Below are 25,383 nucleotides of genomic sequence, written 5' to 3' on the forward strand. Positions count from 1 at the left end.
GGAAGAATTCAGGAATCTAAGAGTAAACTCGCTCCTGGAGAAATGTTTGAAAGAATAGCTGGTAGTATTCCTTAAGAATTATTTTTAATATTCCTGCAGCAAACAGTGGAAACATATTAGCTTTGTAATAGGGTAGCTTTATAAGCATGCAATGGAACAATAGCTAATGTAGTTTTGCTCCAAGAAAAATTGAAAAATTTAACCTGTGAAAAATATGCAGTAGGGATTCCTGTAAAGCTAACTGGTGTATTTTAAAAAGAGGCATTAATTTTTTTCGAGATAATTAAGAACGAATCATTGATAGAACTTCTTCAAATTCATCTCTTATAACATGAAGGAATCCTATAAGGAATACAGATTCATTTTTAAACTATTTTTATAGGAATGTTAGGCTGAACTTCTACATAATTCTAAAACGTATCCAATAATTTTGCGTTTTAAATTTTCCACATTGGAGATTGAAATTTGTGGAACTTGCTAAGAGTTAATAGCGAATTAATACAAAACGACAATTTCTAGCTACGCCAATGTGTAGAATATTTATTTGATAATCCTCTCGAGTTCAAACGAAACGGCACTCAGGTCACTAATTAATAACCCAGCGTGGACCGCTTCATCGTAGCATAGCATGGAACGCGTTTAGTCGAGTGCCGGTTCTGAATCAGTGAAGATGAGCGTTTTCAAATCGTTGCCACTAGTGTTGGCGCTTTTGGCCGTTGGCGTGTGCGGAGACGTCGAATTAGGTGATTTGAAAAAAATGGGTCCCATAAAAACATAATTCCAGAGATAACCGATTCTTCCTTGTGCTCTTTGTAGTAGCCGAGGGAGATGAATGCATCGTTCAGCGCACCAATGCGGCCGGAATTTGTCGCGTCGTGTCCTCGTGTCCATCCGTAATTGATGACATTCGAAACCGGCGTGCGAATCCTACCAAGTGTGGATTCCTGGGCAGAGTTCAAGTTGTTTGCTGTCCGGATGGAGTCGAACCTAAAACAACAACTTCCACAAGTGCCCCTTTGACCTCATCGGCGATGAGTAATCATCCTCGGATTGCGGAAAGTACGCTTATTTTAATGGACATATATACACGCAGGTTGGTGCACTGTTGGGCCGGTGAGAGTTTGCTCACCTCGCTATTAGCCTGTGGGAGGAAACGGCTGAGTAATTCCAGATCAGATTGAACGCAAAAGTGCAGTTTTAGTCATGCAATGCATGTGCTAGACGTTTTGGCATGGAATAACCCAGATGTATTCACCTGTCTACCGGCCCCGCAGTGCACTCGACTCGCTAATTGAGATGCAACAAGTGCTTTCTCACACCTACGTCATTGTTTGGCCTTTGTTCCTATCGCTGATCAACCGACTCCGTTCCACAGAATGCATCGAGTATGGGGAAGCTGTATTCTCGAAAGAGTACGTCAACTCGGTCGGTGCAGAAGAGCCAAAGTTGCAACGATTGGACAAATGTGGTCACAAAGCGATTGAGCTGGTGGTGAATGGAGAAGCCGCCAAATCGCGAGAATTTCCCCACATGGCACTGATTGGATATGGGGTGGCGCCTGAGGTGCGATATCTGTGCGGTGGCTCATTGGTCTCCGATAGATTCGTTCTGACCGCTGGCCATTGTATCAATTCTGCTGAAAGGTGAGTAAGTGCATGTTGATTGGAGTAATCTGATACTCGTGTCAAACATTCTACATCATCAACATTAGGAAATTGGACGGATACTGCCAAAATGCATCATATGGATTTGTCCACCGTTTTTTTATTCGAGCCAAAATAATGCGGATTTCAGATTGATTAATAATTTCATTATTTATTGTTTTAGGAGTAGGCGAGGCATAGTGAGCAGGGTTATCACCGTACATTTCTTTCAATTAAATTTTAATTAAATTGTAGATGATTCAGTATAATCAATTCAATCAAGGAGAGCTAAAATTTATACGAAAGACATGTTTTCTTTATAGCATAGCATAGCATAGCATAGACTGACTGTACATGTCAATGGTTGCTACTCCGTGATTTATACGAAAGACATGTTTTCTTTATGAAAAAAAGTTCGTTGGTCATATTCTGGCTCTACGCTATAAAAATCAGCACTTTTTAAATAACCATTCTGGTCTAAGTAACGTTCCATGGGTATTTATTCAGTAGAAAAATACTTAAAATCTGGTCACATCATTTCGGCTGTCCATTAACTATGCACGCTATGTCTGAACCAGACGATTATAAAAATCGAATGTACATCGGATTTTTTCTCGCTAGAGATCAGTATTTGGTCTATATTTTCATAATCAAAAGGTTTTAACCCTTTCTTTCCCACGGCGATTTCAAGTAAATAAAAATAGAAAACAGTCTTTTCATTCGAAGTTGTTTTTTTTTTTTTTTTTTTTTTTTTCGGTAGCGATAGGGGTAGTACTGGCACTCTTAATCTGCCCTATGCTCCTTCCCAGCATTTGCTTTTATAAGCCTCTATTGCGTTCATCACACAGACGTTCCTAAGCAATGTTGCTCAAATGGTCACTGTGTACCCTAGCAGCAATCAGCCCTTACCGTAGTTTTGCAGTCTAGTAGTTCAGACTACTATCAAACTATGATAAGGCCTGAAATGCTACTAGAGTGGTTAAAGTGAAGAACGAAATAGTTTTATTAAAATGTCCTCATTCCCCATTTGATTTCATCACTCACTATCGTCACTTTTATTTTCGACGCTATCACGTATTTCACCGATTATCACTCATCAACTTTCGTAATACACTTCAGATATACTTTCCATTATATCACTTTTCACATCACACCATTTTCATATAAATTCATTGTTATTAGCATTTATCATCTGTTAGCATTACTAAGTAATTAAAAGATATTCAATTTAGATGTTTCATTATTTTGTTGCTGTTGAGTCATTACTATTCAAACTACAATTTAGCACTATCACCAAAGTTACAGTAAAACAAAATCATTTCGATCAATTTTTCTGAACTCGCTGTCATTATTAACACTTTTATCATGCATGTTTGAAGAACTAGGCAATAATGTTTATATTCAGAGAAATGATTGCAAAATGTATTATGGCCTTTATTAAATTAGTAGAGTTCACATCATTATACATCATCATTATTATATTTCTAACAAAACTATCAGAATCACTTCCAATTTCATTTTTCATCACCATAGATATTATTATAAACACACCATTAGCACCAACACAATCACTAAATTTAATAACAACAAGTGTCACGCACAGTTCCACCAAACACCCAAATTCTTATGTTGCATTATAAAACGATTGATCACACGTTAGCTTCGAAACTTAACAACCATTACTGATTAGTACAAAGAATGCTACAGCTCGTGGTAAACGAACTGAACCATCAACAACCAGCACTGGTTTATAAGTAACTAATGAGCCCTGGCGGTCCCTCCGTTCGAAGAGGACCTGATAATATGCCGAAACATATTAACAGATCCTCCGCCTGAATGCAGCCGTTTCATGATAAATCATGAACCGTTGGAGGTGTGCCAAAGTATTGGGAAGGTGATATGTTTCACAGACGGGTATTATTATGGTGCACCTTCTACTTTGGCACCGTCAAACCCTGTGATCGTGGCCAGGGAGTCTTTTCATTCGAAGTTGTTGAACAAATATCTTTTATTTAGGTCAAAATTATTGAACAAGCAAAAAATTGTAAAAAAATAAATGGAGCTCCTGAGCTCCAATGGGCATACAGCGTACTTTTTGTGAAAGTATTATTCTAGAAAGCAAGTATTATTTTTTTCTATCTTTTTTAACGAGATTTTTAGCCCTGGGCTAGTTTATCTCGGGACCAACGGCTTTACTTCCCTTACGAAGGAAGTCGTCACTATAACTTTGTTATCTTAAGTGACTATCTCGTGAATGGGATTTGCTCTAAGTATTAAATGACCAACAGCACAAAGGTTAAATATTATCTTCGCTTAGAAAAATTAAAAGTGATTTGAAATACTGGTAAGGAGTAAAACTCCTTAACGGGGGTGCTGACAGAGACAATGAACATGCTGGAGGATCTCGTGTATTATCTTTTGGTGGAATTTATCGGGAGTTTTGACGTTTTTTCGAAGATACTGCCCACGTTGTTACCTGCATTTTCTTTAGCTTTCTACCAGTAGATTTTTGACCCGTCTTATTTTGGGTTTAACGGATGCAGAAGCGGCTTGATCACATCCACTGGTTCCATCCTGATCTTCACTATCAGATGTACCATAAAAACGAATAGGATCGGCTTTTCAGAAAAGCGTTCTAGTTCTAGTTACTATCGTTGTCTGGAATGTGAAAAAGTACAGGGTCAAAATTGAATTTCAAATCGCTTCAATGCCTTTACCAACCTGATTCAACGCCGAAAATGTCTGGAATAAGTCGAAAGAATTCACGAACTTAATTGCTTCCGGTGTTTTCCAATGAAGAAAAAACGCATTCGGTTTCATCTTCCGAGAAACCAATAAAATCACCTTCACTGTCACTCATTTCAGGGGAATTTTGTGTGATTTTTCAAAGTAAACAACTTCAACCTTGTCGTGTTGAAAACAAAATGGTCGGTGGAACGGGTGAAACACGATTTGACGTTTAAGCGGTGCAGTGTTTACTGAACTTCAACAAAAAAGTTTCACTTTCAATGAATACGGCATCGCTCGTGGAATAAGTGATCTGACCAAACTTATGCATTGGAGTATGCGCAATGACAGTCATTCAGTTTTTGCTGTTATCTGCCCAATGGAGCTGTGGTGCTCCACAATCAAATTTAAGGTTACGGAAAAAGTAAGTAAAAATATTACGTTTTTAATCACTATGGAGGTTCTACGCATCTATATTATGATGCCGATAATTTAATTGGAACACTTTCATGGCAACATATACGCTTTTCAGCGTACTGAAAACCGCCATGATTTTTTCGTTGGAAAAATCGGTATTTGTCGAACATTTTTTTATTTTATTTGATTTTCGAGTAACTTTCTACAGTTTTTTGTCGAATGTATTATTAATGACGTAGGAACAAACCATTCTGAGAAAAAACCGTTTAAAATAATTTGATATATAAAATAATATATTCGTGCAAAGTTGTAGAGCTCTGGAGCTACCATGGGAAAGAGAGGGTTAAAATATTCTATCGGTGAAATTTTTTCCATACATTTTGTATGGGCGGAAATGCGTCGAACACCTGATTTTCGATTCTACCCCATTACCCCGAAAGCCATTTCCCCGAATGCCATCACCCCGAATTCCAATACCCCGCATGTACCATTACTCCGAATTCCATCACCCCGAATGCTATTTCCCTGAATTTAAAATTATCTTGACATGATGATATTGATGACATTTCCCCATGATATTGGAATTCGGGGTAATGTCATTCGGGGTGATGTATCGTTCGGGGTTTTGGAACTCAGGGTAATAGCATTCGGGTTAATGGCGTTCGGGGTAATGGGATTCGGGGTAATAGGGGTAGAATCCTGATGGGATTTATTATGAAAAATGGCTAAAAAGTGGAAAAAATCAAAATTTCACCGATGGAATATTTTAAATTCCGATTATGAAAATATAACCTAAATACTAAACTCTAGCGAGAAAAAATCCGATGTACATTCGATTTTTATAATCGTCTGGTTCAGACATAGCGTGCTATGTAAGGCCATTCTGACGATTTTTCTAGATACCATGTATTTGATTTTGTAATGACAGAATAGATAATGGTGTCCAAAAAGTTTTATGTAGAATTCAAATTGCTTTCATATTGTTATTATTTAAACCCAATAGGATCTTCATATAAACATTATTGGACATTAATGAAATCTATCAAATCTGAATTCCGAAGCAAGTACATGATTTTTCAGATTTATATAATCGGATTGGTTCAGTGTACGTATTTTATAGTTGTTCGTTTTTGTTTGCGTATAACAGATATCTGAAACATTAATAATAATTAATTGACTTGAAAATTTGGAAAGTAAGATGGTATGGGCCTTTAAAAATGGTATGATTAGAAATTTCATATTTACCTCACAGTACTCTATGTGTTCAACTCCGTTATCCCCTCATTTTTTGTGGACTGTTCAACGAAACCTTAGCCATTTGAAAACTAGATTCAACAACATCTAAGCCCCACAAATCTTGACTTAATCCTTCCCCATTGGGGTGCTCACTATGCCTCACCTACAATATTTAGTTGAGGATAAGACAAGTTTCGACCACGGTGCCCCGACAGACCGTTATTATGTAAAAAAATTGTCCATCAAATCTGAGCACAGGGCTCGATTCCTGAGGTCATTCTACGCCTCTGGGCCAATTTAAAAAAAACCCTTAGGGGGAATCTTGAGAAATTTTGATTTGAAGTTTTTTCCTTAAAAATTAATATAATCCATATTAAAATTTTGCAATAGCACTGAAAAAACCTACAAAAACGCTCAGAAAGTTGGCCAAACTGTTCTCAACTAGAATACAATTATTACCGTTGTTAAATTTAGAAATATTTACAACTGGCTTAACTTAAGCCTCTCCTTAAGGTGAAGATGATTGGAAAAAAAGTTAAATCGAATCCAAACTTCAAATTTTCAAGAGCACAAATCTGGAGAACCGAACATCCGTTTGAGCTGAAAATCTAATAATGTGTCACCACCAGCAGATGACCAGTCGATTAGATTTTCAGATTTTCTATGTTAATCCAATTCAAAAGTAAACCAAATAAATCCATAATTAACCATGTTGTTATTTAAAGAAAGGATCTGAGAATATATGTAGCACAATAAGAGTTAGCAGATAAGTCATGTGAATACTTTTATAGTCAATTACCGGTACCGGAGTATTACCGGTTGTTTCAAATTTTGAATGATTTAATTACTCTGGTACGCTCAAGTTAATAACATAATGATCATATGCCGATGTCTTCCACGGGGTCACTGAGCTTCACCTGATTGATGTAACTTCTTCTTCCGACATTAGCACTAAATGACCAGCTCACTGAAGTTTGCCTATTTTATACGCTCAATAGTTTTCGCTCCTGTTCTCAAATAAATGTGCTAAGGGAGCCAAGAATAATCTTCTCATACATGGCAAATTAACAGTGATGTTTCTTTTAGGTATGCTTGCATTCATCGTTGCTCTCTCTGCATTATTATTGAAAACTGATTTGGTTTTCGAAACACTTTTCAGTGTTGTACAATAAAGGATCGCGAAGTGTTTTTGCGAAGTTGCTAATGAAATAATGGATCATGAAGTCAGATAAGCCTTTATCAAGTAACAGTGTAGATGTCGTTTCTCTTTGCAAGTTGCGGGTCCCAAAGCTGGTTACGTAATCCGTAAAAGGTGATATTCGCAGCCAGAACATGTGTTTTTACTACAAGGGAAACATTATTATCATACGTCACAAGTGTTATATGGCTCTTCAAAAAATTCATCCACATCTCAATCAAGCACTGCTTCAGCACCAACACATCTGAACCTGCTTCTTTCTCTACATGCAACCATATACGTTTGGGTAAAGTAAATGTTATAACAAGCTTATCCTAGTTGTCCATCTTTGAAATGGTGAAACCCTTCTTTACTGAACTGTGATCGATTCCAATAAAGTCATGGTCTGCAAAATTAAGGAGTATATGCGACAAAACGCAATATTGAACAGTAAATTCAGAAACTCATTTCTTCTTATTCCATGTAATTTTACAAAAAAATTAAGCTACTCGTCTATAATTCTTAAACCTGATTGTATTTAAGCTTTAAATATTATTTTCAAGTCATTGATATTACCTGCGATAGTTTTTTTTTTTTGTTACTGAGTAGAACGCGACTTAGTAGTCAATAAACAGATTGACGATAAATCCCGAAAAAAATAAAACGAAGTGAAGGGTTGCAGGTATACAGAGTGAAAGTCTTAGTGATGTTGATACTTAAGTAGCACTTAATGGGGATTTGTTTGAAGTTGTTAAAGACTTTGTTTATCGTCGAACACTTGCTACATATGATCGGTGTTCAGACAGAACTGACTAGACGACTTTTTGGCCTTGCAAAGATAAGTCAAGGACTCCATCAAATACAATATTCCCAATTCTATTTTGAAACAGACGTTGCTTCAAATGGATCCCTTCTCACAGCAAATAATGCACATATTTTATTATATTTATACTGAATGCTTGGGGTACGTTTTCCTGAAACCATTAAAAAACATTTGGTCCAGTCTGTCTGAACACCGACCATATGACAATCATATTTCTCGTGTTGTTATAATCCTGTTGTGGCTCAGAAAGTTGAACAAAACATTTTATTTATCTAAAGTGCAGTTGGCAATATTCGGTGGAAAACTTGACGTAAACATCAAGAGTAGTATCAGATGTACAGAAAGCAATTTTTATTAAGCAAAATAAATATGGCAGAATTTGGTGGGCTGGTTACTTAGTATGAAATTTGTAAAATAAGCTGTTAATTAATAATATTCTGAATTTAATGTTTCACGTTTTTCAAACGTGACATCAATTGTATATTGACATTTATTTCTTAGATTCATTCTATTAAACTAAGCTTACTGGTTTAAGCCATGTAACAATAAACTTAAGCTACTCTGGTAAGTTAAGCCAGTTGTAAATATTTCTAATTGTAACAACGGTAACAATTGTATATTAGTTGAGAACAGTTTGGTCAACGTTATGAGCGTTTTGTAAGTAAGAATGACCTCAGGAATCGAGCCCTGTGCTCAGATTTGATGGATTTTTACATAATAACGGTCTGTCGGGGCACCATGTCGACAAATTTGAGATTTCACAATGTCAAAAAAAATGTTTTACCATTCCGTTCGATAGTACGCAACATTTAAATATCGTACTAAAAATGTACGATGCAAAATATGACTAAACGCTTGATATGCTCCATATGCCCCGCCTACCCGTAGCTACTTCTATTTCTAGTGCAATTTAAATTATTCATTATTACTACTTATTTTCGATTCTACCCCATTACCCTGAATGCCATCACCCCGAATTCCATTATCCCGAATGTACCATTACCGCGAATTCCATAAGCCTGAATGCTGTTTTCCCGAATTTGCAATTATCTTGACATGATGATATTGTGATATTTCCCCATGATATTGGAATTCGGGGTAATGTTATTCGGGGTGATGGGTTGTTCGGGGTTCTGGAATTCGTGGTGATGGCGTTCGGGTTAATGGCATTCGGGGTAATGGGATTCGTGGTAGTGGGGTAGAATCCTTATTTACAATGTGGAAAGCATGTAGGACTCTGCACAAGAATCATCCCTCTCTTTCACTCTTCCATGTAATAAGTAAACAACAAGGCCAGTAAACGTCAAAATCTCATGCAAAATCAAAACAGTGCAGAGCCCCATATGAATCCAAGTACACTCAGAAATAAAAATAGTCACAGAATTACTAAAGTTTATGCATTAATGACTATATTCTATCTGCCTCTCTTTCATTCTGCTGTGCATTTTCACACTAACTGTCATTTCGACTGGGTTAAAGCTTAGCGATGCTTCAACCCAGGTGAATTGACAATTAGGAATAAAATTCCCTGCAGGATGAAAGAGAGGCAGATAGAAAATAGTCATAAATTACTAAAATTTAGTCATTCTGTGACTACCCGTGTTTCTGAGTGTAAAGCAAATTTCCATTACAAATGCGTCCACTTGTCGGAGTCGTTATATAAGGATATGGGGCCTTCCTTAGCCGAGTGGTTAGAGTCCGCGGCTACAAAGCAAAGCCATGCTGAAGGTGTCTGGGTTCGAATCCCGGTCGGTCCAGGATCTTTTCGTAATGGAAACTTCCTTGACTTCCCTGGGCATAGAGTATCATCGTACCTGCCACACGAGATACGAATGCGAAAATGGCAACTTTGGCAAAGAAAGCTCTCAGTTAACAACTGTGGAAGTGCTCATAAGAACACTACGCTGAGAAGCAGGCTCTGTCTCAGTGAGGTCGTAATTCCAAGAAGAAGAAGATACAAGGATATTTGCGGAAATGCTTCTGTCTTTGCAAGGGATGTTGCGAAATTATGAAAAGTGCTCGTTTCAAGAATGCTATGACATAAGCGCATGCAGCTTCTCTAGAACTTCGAGATGCATACCAGAAAGTGGTTGAAGATTTGAAGGCGGAGATTAAAAATAGCCTTTTGGCCGAGTTGAAACTAGAGATCCAAGGAGGATTCAACAAATTGTCTCCTGCTATTCTTTCACCAGTTCCACGTCGTTTCCAGTTAGGGATCGGAACACACCCAAGCGAACTCGTGATGAAGAATCCGCACAATCTTCGGAGCAACCATCGAAAATATTCTGCGGCACCGGTCAATCAGCTGGGAATACCGTAGTCCGGGGTATCATTAATCAGCGGGGTAACATTGATCGGAATGACTCATCTCGTAATAAGTTGGTATCATCATTTATTGATGAAACATTTCCAAAGCATGAATGTTGCTTCTCTTTTTTATATTTATAAGCTATTGAAAATTAAGATTTTTGCAAAAATTGCATTAACTTTATGCGAAAATTTGTCAAGTTTGCGAAACAATGGTTTCAGTGGTTAAGGATGACACTACCGAAGATTCATGTCTCACATAAGTTCTGCAAGCGATATGAGCAAGGAAAATGCGGTTCTCACTAAATATGGCATCGTCAAAAACGATTCCGCTGTCAAAACTTTTATAAGTATGCTCAATTAGACAACATTAACGAATTACTGTTAAGAATGTATAATTCTCTTAGGCAATTGGCTACCTTTAGGCGTATTCCGCTGTTCGAGGTGTTTTTAATTTTAAAATAACTCAAAAAGTAAATGGGATGTAAGCGTTTGGACATCTTATTCGGCTTCAGGGGCCATGATTTATGTAAGTAACGACATTTTCAACATTACCGAACGTTGTTTACATAGATGATCAATATTATCCCATATCAGCTAAATGAAAAAATCACATAAAACATTTTTGTAAACATGCTTAAATCTTTCAAAAAACAAAATACAGTATATAATACAGTACGAGCTATGGGTAGCAGCAATTGTTTTAAAAATATGAAACTAACAACATTTACATTTTTGGATGAAATATTTAAGAAATATCCTTAAAACTGATCAATGTTACCCCGGATTACGGTACATCAGAAGGACTGGCAGCGAATGCTGACAATAAGTTCTGGGTGTATTTGACAAAAATATCACCCGAAGTGTCTGAAAGTGATGTTCAGTGTCTTGCTTAGGATCGACTACCGACTGCCGACGTTGTTGTAAAATCGTTGTTACCTAGAGGAAAACCGCTTTCGATGTTGTCGTTTGTATCCTTCAAGGTTGGTGTACACAAGGATCTCAAATCAAGGGCTATGGATCCTGCTACCTGGCCTGAGGGGATACAATTCCGTGAGTTTATCGACCACGATAGTAATGTTCGGAATTTTTGGAGACCAGCGCTGCGCTTAGATCCGGGAGCAACTTCTTCGATAGTAATGCAGCCACAAATCGCTCTTCAGTTGTCTACGTAGAAGAACATCATTCCGTACTCCAAAGTCGTCCATCTTGCTCGGCAAACTATAACGACTATATCATATTTGAACTTTAATTTAAAAATAGGCCTATTCACATGACGTCTCAAATCAGCTGATCGGGAAGCACGTTGACAGTTCTTCTATGAAAATGACAGGCCCGTGTTAGCACCGGTCCTCCACCGATGTAAACAAATGCATAGACGGATCTGTCACATGATAAGGCCTATTGAGACCATAAATGAACCTTGACACTTATGATCATGTTTGACATTCGCTTAGTCGACAAAAACACCACAGGGGTTTCAGCTTTAACACTGGGGTTGTCCCTATCTGACACTTCGCAAGGGACACGGAAAATAAAATACACCCAAAATTTGAGTTCAAGCCAATGGGTGTTCAAAATTATAAAAAAAAAAAAATTTGGACTTAAACAAACGAAAAACATTGAAAATTGAGTAAGCATGTGTTTTTGGCCTTAACATAAGCATTTGGCACTAAAATTGGGACAGGGCTTTAGGACCCTATTCTGGCTAAATCTTTCTTGTCCCTTTCAATTTTCTTCTACTTACGGTTCATCATTTGAGTGCACCCTTTCTTTTTGGGCTCACGCCCTGGAGGTCCAATCGGCCGGACGTTGACCGAAGGGCAGCATGATGGAGCGCCGAGGCATTGCACTCCTCGTGTCACGCTGAACGCTCCTCGTTCGCGCTAGCCCCTGGCTTGCTTACTGTGCCAGGACAAACGGCTGTCAGCCCTATGCTGATGAGCTTACCCTCTATGGATGGCTGCTTTGCCCAACACTCGACAACTGCACCTTCCGTAACCGGACTGCACGCACACAATGCTGTTTGTCACCGGAGAACCCAGCCGAATTGATCTGACGAGCGTGGGCTTGCCAGTTACCGCGTTCGTCATCGCCGATGTCGCTCCGTCGCTTCTCCGGCCACTCTCGGATGCCGCCCGTCTTCCCTTATCAGCCAAAACTCACTAGCAAACCGTTCCACGTTCTATCGAATAGCTTGACCGCCCACGCTGTATCTTCTCCTCCAAAAATTCGGCTTTCGAAGCGTCCGGCATTTCCAAGCAGCATGATACATTTTTTGTGTAAACGCTGACGACGAAACGAAATATTCCTTCTTGGACGATACTTTCCCCGAACGTTTAGAGTTCCTAGTTCATACAGCCAGCATATTCGTTGCCTCCTACGATGTCGCCTATCCCATATGGTAATGTTTTTCTGCAGTTCTTTCTCTTCTGGCATTAGAACTAAGGGGCCGTCCATTTATTACGTAAGGGTTTATGGGGGGAGGGGGGGTTTCAGATTTCTTACGCGCCATACAATTTATTTTTTATTTTCATACAAAAAATCTTACCATGGGGGGAGGGGGGATTGAAAAATCGCGAAAATTGTCTTACGTAATTAATGGATCGCCCCTAAGTGACCAGCTCACTGAAGTCTGTCGTTTTTTATACGCTTAACCCGTAACCGTTTTTTTTTTTGTTTTCGAAGTATGTTCGGAATTATTTTTGAAGGTTACTGGTTACTCGATCTGACGAGTAAAATTGACCACAACTTCCGTTTTCGTCCGGCGCGGTAAATGGCTGGGCATGGCGTACCATTGGTACCTCGCGTACCTGCAGTAATAAAATAGACCCCTTTGTGCGGTCCTTAGCCTCTTGCCCAGCAACTCCTATCCCTACCTCCTCGTGGTACTGGCCGGGGTACGAGTAACCTTGGGGAAGATCGGGTAACCAACCCCCGGTGGGAACTTTGGTCGTATGCTGACAGGGAAGGGGGGGTTTGCTTTTGCAAACCTGGAGCGTCTGTACTCCACGTTAGGAGCGGCTCACAACAGCGTCTGTTCCCCATGTCAGGGGCGGCTGATCATCGTCCGAGTGCCGGAGAAGGACTCTAAGCTAAACTGCGCACTATGGCCCTCCGAACATTTAGGGGGAATGGTCCTCCGGAAATCTAGGGGGTTGGTGTCAGGCCCTGCGAGCCAGCCGTCAAAACACATCAGCACAGGAACGTCAACGAGAGAATACGGACCGGAACAATCGGCAAAGACCACAGCGACGAAAATGGACTAGCGATTGGAAACTCGGTACGTGGAACTGTAAATCTCTCAACTTCATTGGAAGTACTCGCATACTCTCCGATGTACTGAAGACCCGCGGTTTCGACATCGTAGCGCTGCAGGAGGTGTGCTGGACAGGAGCATTGGTGCGAACGTTTAGAGGTAATCATACCATCTACCAGAGCTGCGGCAACACACGCGAGCTGGGAACAGCTTTTATAGTGATGGGTGATATGCAAAGGCGCGTGATCGGGTGGTGGCCGATCAATGAACGAATGTGCAAGTTAAGAATCAAAGGCCGATTCTTTAACTTTAGCATAATCAACGTGCATAGCCCACACTCCGGAAGCACTGATGATGACAAGGACGCATTTTACGCGCAGCTCGAACGCGAGTACGACCGCTGCCCAAGCCACGACGTCAGGATCATCATAGGAGATTTGAATGCTCAGGTTGGCCAGGAGGAGGAGTTCAGACCGACGATTGGAAAGTTCAGCGCCCACCGGCTGACGAACGAGAACGGCCTATGACTGATAGATTTTGCCGCCTCCAAGAACATGGCCATTCGTAGCACCTATTTCCAGCACAGCCTCCCGGATCGGTACACCTGGAGATCACCTCAGCAGACAGAATCGCAAATCGACCACGTTTTGATCGATGGACGGCACTTCTCCGACATAACCGACGTCAGAACCTATCGTGGCGCCAACATTGACTCCGACCACTACCTGGTGGTGGTGAAACTGCGCCCAAAACTATCCGTCATCAACAATGTACGGTACCGACGCCCGCCCCGGTACAATCTCGAGCGGCTGAAACAACCGGATGTCGCCAATGTGTACGCGCAGCATCTTAAGGCAGCGTTGCCGGATGAGGGCCAGCTCGATAGGGCCCCTCTTGAGGACTGCTGGAGGACAGTCAAAGCAGCCATTAACGACGCTGCCGAAAGCGTTGTCGGATATGTGGAACGGAGCTCAAGAAACGATTGGTTCGACGAGGAGTGCCAGGAGGTTTTAGAGGAGAAGAATGTAGCGCGGGCTGCAATGCTGCAGCATGGTACGCGGCAAAACGTGGAACGATACAGACTGAAGCGGAAACAGCAAACCCGCCTATTCCGGGACAAAAAGCGCCGCCTGGAAGAGGTGGAATGCCAAGAGATGGAGTTGCTGTACCGTTCTCAAGAAACGCGGAAGTTCTATCAGAAGCTCAACACATCCCGCAAAGGCTTCGTGCCGCGAGCTGAGATGTGCCGGGATAAGGATGGGAGCATCTTGACGGACGGACGCGAGGTGATCGAAAGGTGGAAGCAGCACTACGATGAACACCTGAATGGCGCAGAGAACACAGGCACAGAAGGTCAGGACAGCGAAGGCGATGGCTACGTCAGCACAGCGGATAGCGGAAATCAACCAGCTCCTACGATGGGGGAAGTTAAGGATGCCATTCAACAGCTCAAGAACAACAAAGCCGCTGGCAAGGATGGTATCGGAGCCGAACTCATCAAGATGGGCCCGGACAGGTTGGCCGCTTGTCTGCATCGGCTGATAGTCAGAATCTGGGAAACGGAACAGCTACCGGAGGAGTGGAAGCAAGGCGTTATATGCCCTATCTACAAAAAGGGCGACAAACTGGAGTGTGAAAATTATCGTGCAATCACCATCCTAAACGCCGCCTATAAAGTGCTATCCCAGATTCTCTTCCGTCGTCTATCACCTATAGCAAACGAGTTCGTGGGAAGTTATCAAGCAGGTTTCATCGACGGCCGCTCGACAACGGACCAGTTTTTTTCCGTGCGGCAAATCCTCCAGAAATGCCGTGAGTACCAGGTCCCTACGCACCATTTGTTCATCGATTTCAAGGCGGCATACGATAGTATCGACCGCATAGAGCTATGGAAAATCATGGACGAGAACAGCTTTCCCGGGAAGCTCACAAGATTGATCAGAGCAACGATGGACGGTGTGCAAAACTGCGTGAAGATCTCGGGCGAACACTCCAGTTCGTTCGAGTCTCGGCGGGGACTACGACAGGGCGATGGGCTTTCGTGCCTGTTGTTCAATATTGCGCTTGAAGGTGTCATGCGGAGAGCCGGACTTAACAGTCGAGGCACGATTTTCACGAGATCCGGACAATTTGTTTGCTTCGCGGACGACATGGATATTATTGGGAGAAAATTTGAAACGGTGGCAGATTTGTTCACCCGCCTGAAACGCGAAGCAACAAGAGTCGGGCTAATGGTGAATGCGTCGAAAACAAAGTACATGCTGGTTGGCGGAACTGAGCGCGACAGGACCCGCCTAGGAAGCAGTGTTACGATAGACGGGGATACCTTCGAGGTGGTGGACGAGTTCGTCTACCTCGGATCCTTGTTGACGGCTGACAACAATGTTAGTCGGGAAATACGAAGGCGCATCATCAGCGGAAGTCGTGCCTACTATGGGCTCCAGAAGAAACTGCGGTCAAGAAAGATTCACCCCCGCACCAAATGCACGATGTACAAAACGCTCATAAGACCGGTAGTCCTCTATGGGCATGAGGCGTGGACTATGCTCGAGGAGGACTTGCAAGCTCTTGGGGTTTTCGAACGCCGAGTGCTAAGGACGATCTTCGGCGGCGTGCAGGAGAACGGCGTGTGGCGGCGAAGGATGAACCACGAGCTCGCTCAACTCTACGGCGAACCCAGTATCGTGAAGGTAGCTAAAGCTGGAAGGATACGCTGGGCAGGGCATGTTGCAAGAATGCCGGACAACAACCCTGTAAAGATGGTGTTCGCCACGAATCCGGTCGGAACAAGAAGGCGTGGGGCGCAGCGAGCTAGGTGGATTGATCAGGTACACCAGGACCTGGAGAGCGTGGGTCACAGTCGAGGATGGAGAGAAGCGGCCATGAACCGAGGGAATTGGCGAAATATTGTTGGCGAGGCTTTATCAAGATAATTGATGTAAAGCCAAATAAGTAAGTAAGTTCCGTTTTCGTCCACATTAATCCAACCACAAGTGTTTCAAGATAAACAAACAGCACCACCAACACCACTTGATCTACCTCTATATCTACCTGCAAACATGTACTTCGTTCTGGTAGAATTGATGGTCTGGCCTATTCTCGCTGTCTCACTCTTCAGAGGTACGAAGGTCTTATCAACTGAACTGCAATCGATCTAGAATTGCGTTATGTTATTTGACTCCCAAATCAATGTTCAAAAATACGTAATATGAAAAAAGCAGTGTGGTTAAGTATAGCCAATACGAAGTACATGGATGCAGGTTGAATCAAACCTAGATCTAGTTGGCAAGTTGGCTTTGAGATTTAGCTTGGCACGAATGTAATAAAAGCATTTATTCATCCAACAAAAATAATCCTTGTACTCCCAACGAATATAGACGACGATAAAATATAGTTGATCATAATAATACCTATCTCGAAGTTATTCGGCCAAAAATTAAATACATAACGAAAATTTGTTATTCAAAATCCTCATGACTTGTACATACCTCTTAAAGGTTATAGAAGTTTATTATCTCCTAATTTCAGTGGCCCTGCCACCGCGGTCCGCCTTGGCGAACTGGCCCTAGATTCCTCGAACGACGAGGCCTTCCCGGAGGACTTCAACATTGCCGAAACGATTCCGCACCCGGAGTATCGTCTCACGTCCCAATACAACGACATTGCCCTCATCAAACTGGACCGCAAGGTGATCCTGTCGCCGTACATCCGGCCGATTTGTCTACCGATGAGCGGCGAGCTAAAAAACCACCGTGCCATAGCCACCGGATGGGGCACCATCGGATACGGAGAAGCAACTAGCCCCATGCTGCTCAAAGTGGTTCTGGATATGTTTGCCCATGACGAGTGCTCGGTGCAGTTTGAGGCGAACCGGAAGCTCAAGGACGGATTGAGGGAGGAATCGCAGATCTGTGCCGGTTCGAGGAATTCCTCTAAGGATACTTGCCAGGTAAGGAGGGTGGTATGGTGAAAATCTTTGAAATTATATTCGAATCTTTGAATGGTTTTAGGGAGACTCCGGAGGACCACTTCAGGTTTACAACGACGACAGTGTCTACTGCACGTATACGATTATCGGAGTGACATCGTTCGGAAAGTACTGTGGCTTGGCGGGATCACCCGGAGTGTACACCAAGGTTTATCCCTATGTATCTTGGATTGAAAATTTGATATTTTAATTACGTTTAAACCCACTTACCTCATTACTGATAGACGTTGTTCATGAACAATTGGTAAATGATTTTGCTCAGCCTCAATCCGATCGTCCTCTTCACCTTTCCATAGGGTATATTGAGTAGTTTCTCCTTCTCCTCCTCGCTTGTACAGCGCTCGTACGCCAAGAACAGTTTCTTTGGCGTTGGATATTTGTCGACGATTGCGTTCACTTTATCGATCGTGAGCAGCTTGATTTGCAGGAGTTGTTTCATGAAGATGTCTTTCACCGTACAGTCGCGCGTTTTGGACGATTGTTTGTTGAACGACTCGAACGAAATCATCGGAACCGTGCGCTGTTTGATGTTGAAATCGGACACGGTTGCGGCTGTTGTCTCCGGCGGTAGATTGGTGATGTTCCAGTACGATTTGTCCTAAGAATTGACAGAGAATAGTAAACAGTTTATTATAAATTAGGAATATTGTTCTTAGTAAAAACTAGAGAGTCTTATATGAACCATTTCCAAATTCAAATCAATGTATCTCCTGATTGGAATAACCCGGCAATTAAAATTATCTGACATTTTGTTTAAGTTTCGTTTTTGAGGAAACAATAATATTGATTACCCCTTAAGAAAAGTTAAAAATTAGGTCATATGGTTGTTTTCTAATCCAAAATATGAAACAGCTTGCAAAAAACAGTGAGTTGACCGACTTTCGGTTCTGTTTGGCTTAAATGAAAGTCACACATGTCTAGTTTTAGAAACCTTGTGGGAGATCGCAATCAGTCATGGTGGTCACCGAGAACCTTCTTCTTCTTTTTCTTCTTCTTGTCAATAACGTCCTCACTGGGACAAAGCCTGCTTCCTTTGTCAAAGTTGCCATTTTCGCGTTCGTATACCGTGTGGCAGGTACGATGATCCTCTATGCCCAGGGAAGTCAAAGACATTTCCATTACGAAAAGATTCTGAACCGATCGGGAAACGAACCCAGACACCTCCAATATGGCTTTGCTTTGTAGCCGCGGACTCTAACCACTCGGCTAAGGAAGGCCCCAGACTAAAGATGACTAAGGAGAATTAATTAGAAGAATAACTCACCTTCATGTTCTCATCTAGCAGCTTCGTCATAGTGGACAAGTACAGCACCGTGTGGTGATGGTTTTCCGTGTACTTAACCGTAAAATCCTGCACGTAAGTGTTCAGCGCCGCCTGGGTAAGCGTACTCTCCGGAACACCCACTTGACGGTTGTTCCCCAGATGTTCGATCAGATACACCACATTGGCCAATTGGCACTGTTTAAGGCGGAACTTTTGCTCGTGGAAGCGTCCATCCTTGATGCTACTAGCCAGATCGTCCATCCTCTTGCGTTCCACAATGTACGGAAGGATGAACTCGGTCCCACTATCATCTCGCATGGTCCATAGGAAGTCTCCGACGCTCAAACGGCGGACCTCGAACTCAATGTCGTACTGTTCCAGTTCCTTCAGGGTGCGGTCCAAATAGCTCTTAGATTTACCAATGGTTTCTTGGGTGTCCACCAGCAGAATGACCTTTGGATTCGACACGCTCAGATACTGATTATCGAGGACTTCCAAATTCTCGAACACCGAATCATCTGGTATCTCAAGCTGCTCGTCTTTTTGAGTCTCGATGTCATTATCTGGAAATGAACGATTGAATGAAATGATGAGCTTGGTTATTACAATAATCGACCATTTTGAAGAAGATTACTTTGAATTGTAGAGAACCCGACAACCGTTTACGTTGAAAATTTGATCAAATAAATTAATTACATTTATCCATAACTAAGATTTTCTCCAATACAAATTATCATAATAAAAAAAAGAACTAAATCTGGCATTCGTCTGAAAGATTCTTCGAGTCAATGAGTTAATTATTGAGTTAAATTGAACAAAAGTGATCAAAATAATGTTGAAGCTCTAGAAAAAAAAACAGATCGTGTGTTCGATGTTTGTGTAACATGGGAACATTTTCAGAGGCCTGGAGAATATTTCCAGAACCTTACTCAGTGCCCTATGTGCCAAAGGTGATACCATGGTACTAAATATTGCCGCATGAATGCTAAATGCATGGTTTTCGTAGGTTCTTCTCATGCTACGTACGTCTGTCCTTTTGAAAATTGCGGATGTACTCATAAGTCTTACATTTGGGATAGCCCGAATCGTTGAAACTCGTACCAGACCGATAAACGGCAACGTTTTTCGTAGCCGGAATGTCCCAGGGAGAATCTTCAGCAATTTTCATTTTTCAGTTAACGATCACTTGCTTAATAATCATACTCATCAGATAAATTATAATCATGCTCATACACAAGCTAATTTTCTTCCGTCGGGTAACCATCGATTTTTTTTAATTGTTAATGGATTTACCCAAGGAAAATCCTATGCCTATATTCTAACAGGTAGTTTCAATTCCTCCCCTTTGAATTGTCTTCCTACGAGTAACTAGTGATCCTTTATAGAGAGATAAGCGAAAGTAAAATGGAAAGATTTGGCAACAGACCAGCAGTGCTGATTTTGCTCGGCGTCGAGAATAATATTGTAACACGGACATGACTTCCTCATTGCTATAAAGTGTATTTTGTTTCGATATAGATCTTTGCGCTACGTATCAAAACTAATAAACAGCCGAAAAAAACAAAAACTAAAAATCGCATTGACAAAAATTCAACACAGTAAAACATTTCATTTTTTTGCTTCATGCAAAATTACTTTTACCGAAATAATTTCAAGCGGATTACATTACTCCTCAAGAAAAGTTCAAAACAAACATAACGCATGTTCGTTTGGCTCACACTTTGACAGCTCTCGCTGCTCGATTGGCTCACACTTTGACAGAACTGTCAGCTTCCGCGAATCTCTCTTATAAAGGATTTCTACGAGTAACCGTTCTAATTGTTTCAAATCAAACGGATATACCCCTGCCGCCGCAGGCATACCGTACCCATTTTCTATTTAGATTAAGCAAAACATGACAAAATTTGGAGTTTATGACTAAACAGATAGTCGTAGCAGTAAAGTGTGCTTCGTGAAGCCCAAGCAGGACAGTTCGGTTTTGCGTCGTCCGATAGATTTAGCTCACGGTTTCGCGCATGTTTTCGTCGCCGGAGATTTTTTTTTTTCTTCCTGTTTTAGAGCGTCTTGCTGGGTAGTGCTTCGTGAAGCCCAAGCAGGACAGTTTTTACATTCAGAAATGGAATAGTGAAAAGTGAAAAATGAAAAAGTGATTTGTTTGATTTGTGTCCTTTTTGTCTGCCCTAAGTTCACCGAACCATCAGGAAGTGACAGGCAGCACATAAATTTAGAGAATCAATCCGGTGAGTTTGTTCCAGTATGATACTTTTTCTTTTGTGAGCCTTCCGAATCGTTTTTGTCCGCGTCGTGGAACTTCTGATCGTTTCTTATTATTTTCGGAGTTTGATAATTATGTTCAGATTGCGCATTCTGTACGGGCGGGTGTTACGCAACTAACAATCGATTGTGGATGGTTTTTAACCGTTCGATGACCCTGGAGGGATCGATTCTGCTTTTCGTATAATTTGAGCAGAAAAACCGACTGTGTTATCCTAGGATGTTTAGTTCGAACGCGCTTCCTTTCGTTTTTCGATTATCTAAAAATACAGTACAGTACTGTTTTTCAATAGGCGTGATTTTTTTTACGCGTATCGTTATTTTATACAATCCGATGACCCTGGAGGGATCGGTTTTGCTTTTTACTGGTTATTGAGCAAAAATATTACTGCACAATCGACAAGCATTTCGCGAAATACTATTTATACTATAAATAAGCTATTGTTTTCTCTTTTGATTGCCGGCATTCAAAAGATTAATTTGAAAACGCTTAAACAACAAATATTTATGGTCTATCGCCAGCTTTCTAGGCGAATCCTGACAATATACCTTCCCCAACCTCCAACTCCGTAGCACTTATGAGGGTGTCGCTGAGTCGGTGGCCTCTCATTAAGTAAGTGCTACATCAACATTTCCTTCCTCTATCCCAAGTTACGGTAAAGATGGGCGTGGCCGGGAATAGCGATATTTATGCTTTTAGTATTCTTGTTTATGATTTGAACAAGGTATACTCCCCTGCCTTGTTCTTGAAAGTAGTCAGGATGAGATTATTAAAAAGAAACATGAATGTTGCTAGTATCCAATCTACGAAGTATACCGTAACTACGCTAACGCTAACGCTAACGCTAAACAGATAGTCGTAGCAGTAAACGCGCAGCTATTCAGCAAGACCAAGCTGAGGGTCGTGGGTTCGAATCCCACCGGTCCAGGATCTTTTCGTAAAGGAAATTTTCTCGACTTCCCAAGGCATAGAGTATCTTCGTACCTGCCACACGATATACACATGCAAAAATGGTCATTGGCATAGTAAGCTCTCAGTTAATAACTGTGGAAGTGCTCATGAGAACAATAAGCTGAGAAGCAGGCTCTGTCCCAGTGGGGACATAACGCCAGAAAGAAGAAGAATGCATTAATTCCCACCCATTTAGAGTGACTGTCTACTATTGATAGAAATATTTTCCTATCGAAATAGAAAAAGCCGACATGAATTAGACTAAAAGATCTAGTCGTATAGATCCATTTTCTTCGTAGGCTAAGTAGACGCTGGAGATGATTTTATGCAAATTTCACAACCATTGAGGACATCCTCTATATCCATATTGATTCGAGGTCCAAACAATATTTCTTGGGCCAATTGTTTCATCCTAACTATTTCTATTTGGTTAACATGCAGCATTTAAAGTAGTTTGGGTCTTGAATTCACAGGGTTCACAATTTTCAATGACTTCAGCTCGCAAAGAATACATCGATTTGTATCGCTCATTTATCGATATTGGCCAACTTTCTTTTACAAAACGCCGAATTTCTGCTAAATAATGATTTGTTATAGTTCCTTCTGCAATCTTTCGGTTATTTACTGGAAGGAGTCTGCGTTTCCCATTAGTAATGAAGGTTTGTAAGTGATCTCAAAATCATAAATCGGTAACTCTTTTTTTTAATGATGTTCAACTTTTTTTATTGGATTAACTACTTGGAAAACTGTAATTTGTTAACAATCTCGGTATAGAGTGTTAAAATAAAAAATCATAGCGGTAATAGTAGAAGCAATTGACTGTGTAATTGGGCTTTGCACTGTTTGGATTTAGTATGGAAATTTGACGTTTACTGGCCTTGTTGTTTACTAATTTTATTAAAGAGTGAAAGAGAGATAATTACAGTCGAAGCTTGTTATAACGACATCGCAAAGGACCGTCGTAATAAAGAAAAATCGTTATAGAGAATAGTGATAACATTAGAATCTTTTTCAAGGGACCGAAAAATTTCGCTATAGAGAGCTTTTTTCGCTATAAAAGTGGTCGTTACAACGAGCTTCGACTGTATTTTTGTGCAGAGCCCCATAGAACTGAAGCTTTGCTCTCAATAAAAATTAAACTCATTTAATTATTGGGTGAAGCGATTAATTGTTTCAAAAGGTGTTGTAATCAGTTCATTTCATCGTAGCTGTTGAATTGTGTAAAAAAAAACTTTCCAAGGATAATTTGTGAAATTTACGGTGCACGCGTTTGGTACAGTACAAACCAGTATTTATACTGGTAGCATTCTTAGAATACCAAATTACAAAATGTTTTGACGTAGGACTTGACATACTGGCAAACCTTGGAAGCTGTGGTTCGGCGAGACCCCTTTGGTTGGGCTCGAGTAGTGATCCCTTCTGTGTCACTTCTACCTTTTTAGTGTTGCCCCTCTGGCATACCCCTTTTCGAGGCACCGTTCTGGTGTTCTCTAATCCGACAAAGTGTTGAACTAGCGTCAGTTAAAAAACACTCTAATAAAGACAAAAAAAAAACAGTACAATAGATTTAAGGGGGAAGGATCCGTCATTGATTTGAGAATTTTCAAAAGCAGTTTTTTCGTTAAATATAAAGAAATTTTACAGGAAAATGTATTCACTGTATTCTATTCTCCAACCGAAACATAGTGAACACATTTTCATCGCATAATTTTCAGTTTTGAACAGAAAAACTGCTTTTGAAGTTCCGATGATGACGATGATTACGATGACGGAGCGTTGAACGTTAAGGCGAAGTAGGCCGTCATTGAAATTTGTACGCGTCGTTGATGATTGTTGATGATTGTTCGGAGAAGTTTCTTGGTATATTAAAGCGCAACTTTTGACGAAAAAAGTGTTGTGATCAATCCACCTAGCAGTGAGATAGAAAAACTATTTTTTTTTTTCAAAACATTTAGATAGACATATGGTGTCTTCGGCAAAGTTGTAGAATTGGCAATTTGAAACAACTTTGTCGAAGACACGATTTTTCTATCTCTTATACTTTTCGAGATACATATATGCCGTTGTATGTGAATGGCCCCTAAAAATCATACTTTTTATCATAAAATTTTTCCAAGATTTTTAACATTTTTTGTGTTTTCTACAAAGTTGTTTGTCATGAAAAACCCCGTGTTTTTGCTGATTATATCATCACCCTATCTTTTGAAGTAACAAGGTTATTCATGAACTACTCTTTTTTCAAGGGCTAGTTTAGGCCTCTACTGCCCATAATCGCATAACAGTCCCATGTCGACTTTTGACCGATTTGCGTTTTTTGCATAAATCAACTCAACATCGTCAGAAGATCGATAAAAACTGCTAAAAAAGTAGCCTTTGTTCCTAACTTGTACAAAAACAAACCCCACTTGTGTTCTCCCATCTTGAAAATATTCGCATAACAGTAACATCAAAATCCGTATAATGGTCGGGCTCAGAATGGGTACCACTTCTAGTACTACAAACGGTCTCTCGATACTACTAGTAATTCACTGATGTGTAATGAAGTAAAAGGAAATCAATTATACAGTGAAATCTCCATGTGTCGATGTTCTATGTCTTAATATTGACTCATGGAACCATACTTGAACAAAATCTCATGGTAAAAATGATGATTCGCCCAAACTGCTTTCCAAAACATTTCTGTTCCATGACTCGATGTTTCTATGGTCCCTGCAGATATCGAATCATTTAGGTTTGACTGTATTTAATACACACTTGCTTACGGCATTGTAAATGTCATGTATTCACGTTGTTTCGAAAATATTTTCAAATTAGCGGATATCACACATAATTATGTATTTTCAATTACGATGCATTACAGATTTTCATTTTAGATAAGGCTTATACAAATATTAATCTTCTTTTATGTCCGTAGTTACCCATTTGGAAGGTACGAGGGGAATAAAAATAAACGAGGAACAAAAAATAAAATAAAATAAAGTTCATTCTACATTTTTTATTTGAATTTTGTAATGATTCTTTGCTGGTGCTCAGGAATATCGAACTAATACTTATTTTTGCGTGTTTCGATACTGGTAAAATTGACTTAAGGAGTACTTGCTTGTAAGTGTGCAAAATAAAAACATTTCAACGCGAAAGCAAGATTTCCATATAAAAACCATCAGCAACTTTCGCCTTCTTTATCTGCTTATTGGGAAAATACAGAAAGACTGGCTCGGCACATCCCACGAGCCACTGTATTTTAGATCTGCGGCCAAGGCTTACAGAAATTGCCTGAAAATTTTGTTTCGTCATTCTGGGAGATCCATATAACAGA

General features: G+C 40.6%; 2 protein-coding genes across 6 annotated transcripts in view; one reads left to right on the forward strand and one right to left on the reverse strand.

The window, feature by feature from the left end:
• LOC5575682 (crossover junction endonuclease MUS81) overlaps positions 1-25,383 on the reverse strand; it is a 46,164-nt gene that overhangs the window by 17,209 nt on the left and 3,572 nt on the right. For 3 of the 4 annotated variants that reach the window (XR_002500626.1, XM_001655763.2, XM_021845526.1), the window contains exons 2-3: positions 18,842-19,404; positions 17,788-18,175 (exon numbers count right to left, since the gene is read on the reverse strand). Coding sequence is in view for 3 of the 4 variants with exons in the window: in XM_001655763.2 (XP_001655813.2) it covers positions 17,792-18,175; positions 18,842-19,404 (947 nt within the window). In the remaining variant the exon portion in view is untranslated. Of the gene's footprint in view, positions 1-17,557; positions 18,176-18,841; positions 19,405-25,383 lie in introns of those variants that run through there. The other variant, XM_001655764.2, reaches the window with a different exon arrangement.
• LOC5575678 (venom protease) lies at positions 605-17,815 on the forward strand. Of its 2 annotated transcripts, none has more exons than XM_021845527.1 (5): positions 605-743; positions 817-1,059; positions 1,376-1,643; positions 17,118-17,538; positions 17,600-17,778. In XM_021845527.1, the coding sequence occupies exons 1-5, from the start codon at positions 671-673 to the stop codon at positions 17,765-17,767; spliced, it is 1,173 nt and encodes a 390-aa protein (XP_021701219.1). In that variant the 5' UTR covers positions 605-670; the 3' UTR covers positions 17,768-17,778. The 2 variants fall into 2 exon arrangements, with proteins under 2 accessions (XP_021701219.1, XP_001655815.2); XM_001655765.3 differs by having other exon boundaries at positions 606-743; positions 820-1,059; positions 17,600-17,815.

The sequence above is a fragment of the Aedes aegypti genome, chromosome 2, assembly GCF_002204515.2.
Source record: "Aedes aegypti strain LVP_AGWG chromosome 2, AaegL5.0 Primary Assembly, whole genome shotgun sequence".
Lineage (NCBI taxonomy): Eukaryota > Metazoa > Arthropoda > Insecta > Diptera > Culicidae > Aedes > Aedes aegypti.

Bases quoted from the DNA above. Each gene is read 5' to 3' on its own strand.
- LOC5575678 (XM_021845527.1), top strand. From the start codon at position 671: ATGAGCGTTTTCAAATCGTTGCCACTAGTGTTGGCGCTTTTGGCCGTT. The intron at 1,060-1,375 runs GTACGCTTATTT...TCCGTTCCACAG, and splicing joins TCATCCTCGGATTGCGGAAA to AATGCATCGAGTATGGGGAA. The intron at 1,644-17,117 runs GTGAGTAAGTGC...TCCTAATTTCAG, and splicing joins TGTATCAATTCTGCTGAAAG to TGGCCCTGCCACCGCGGTCC.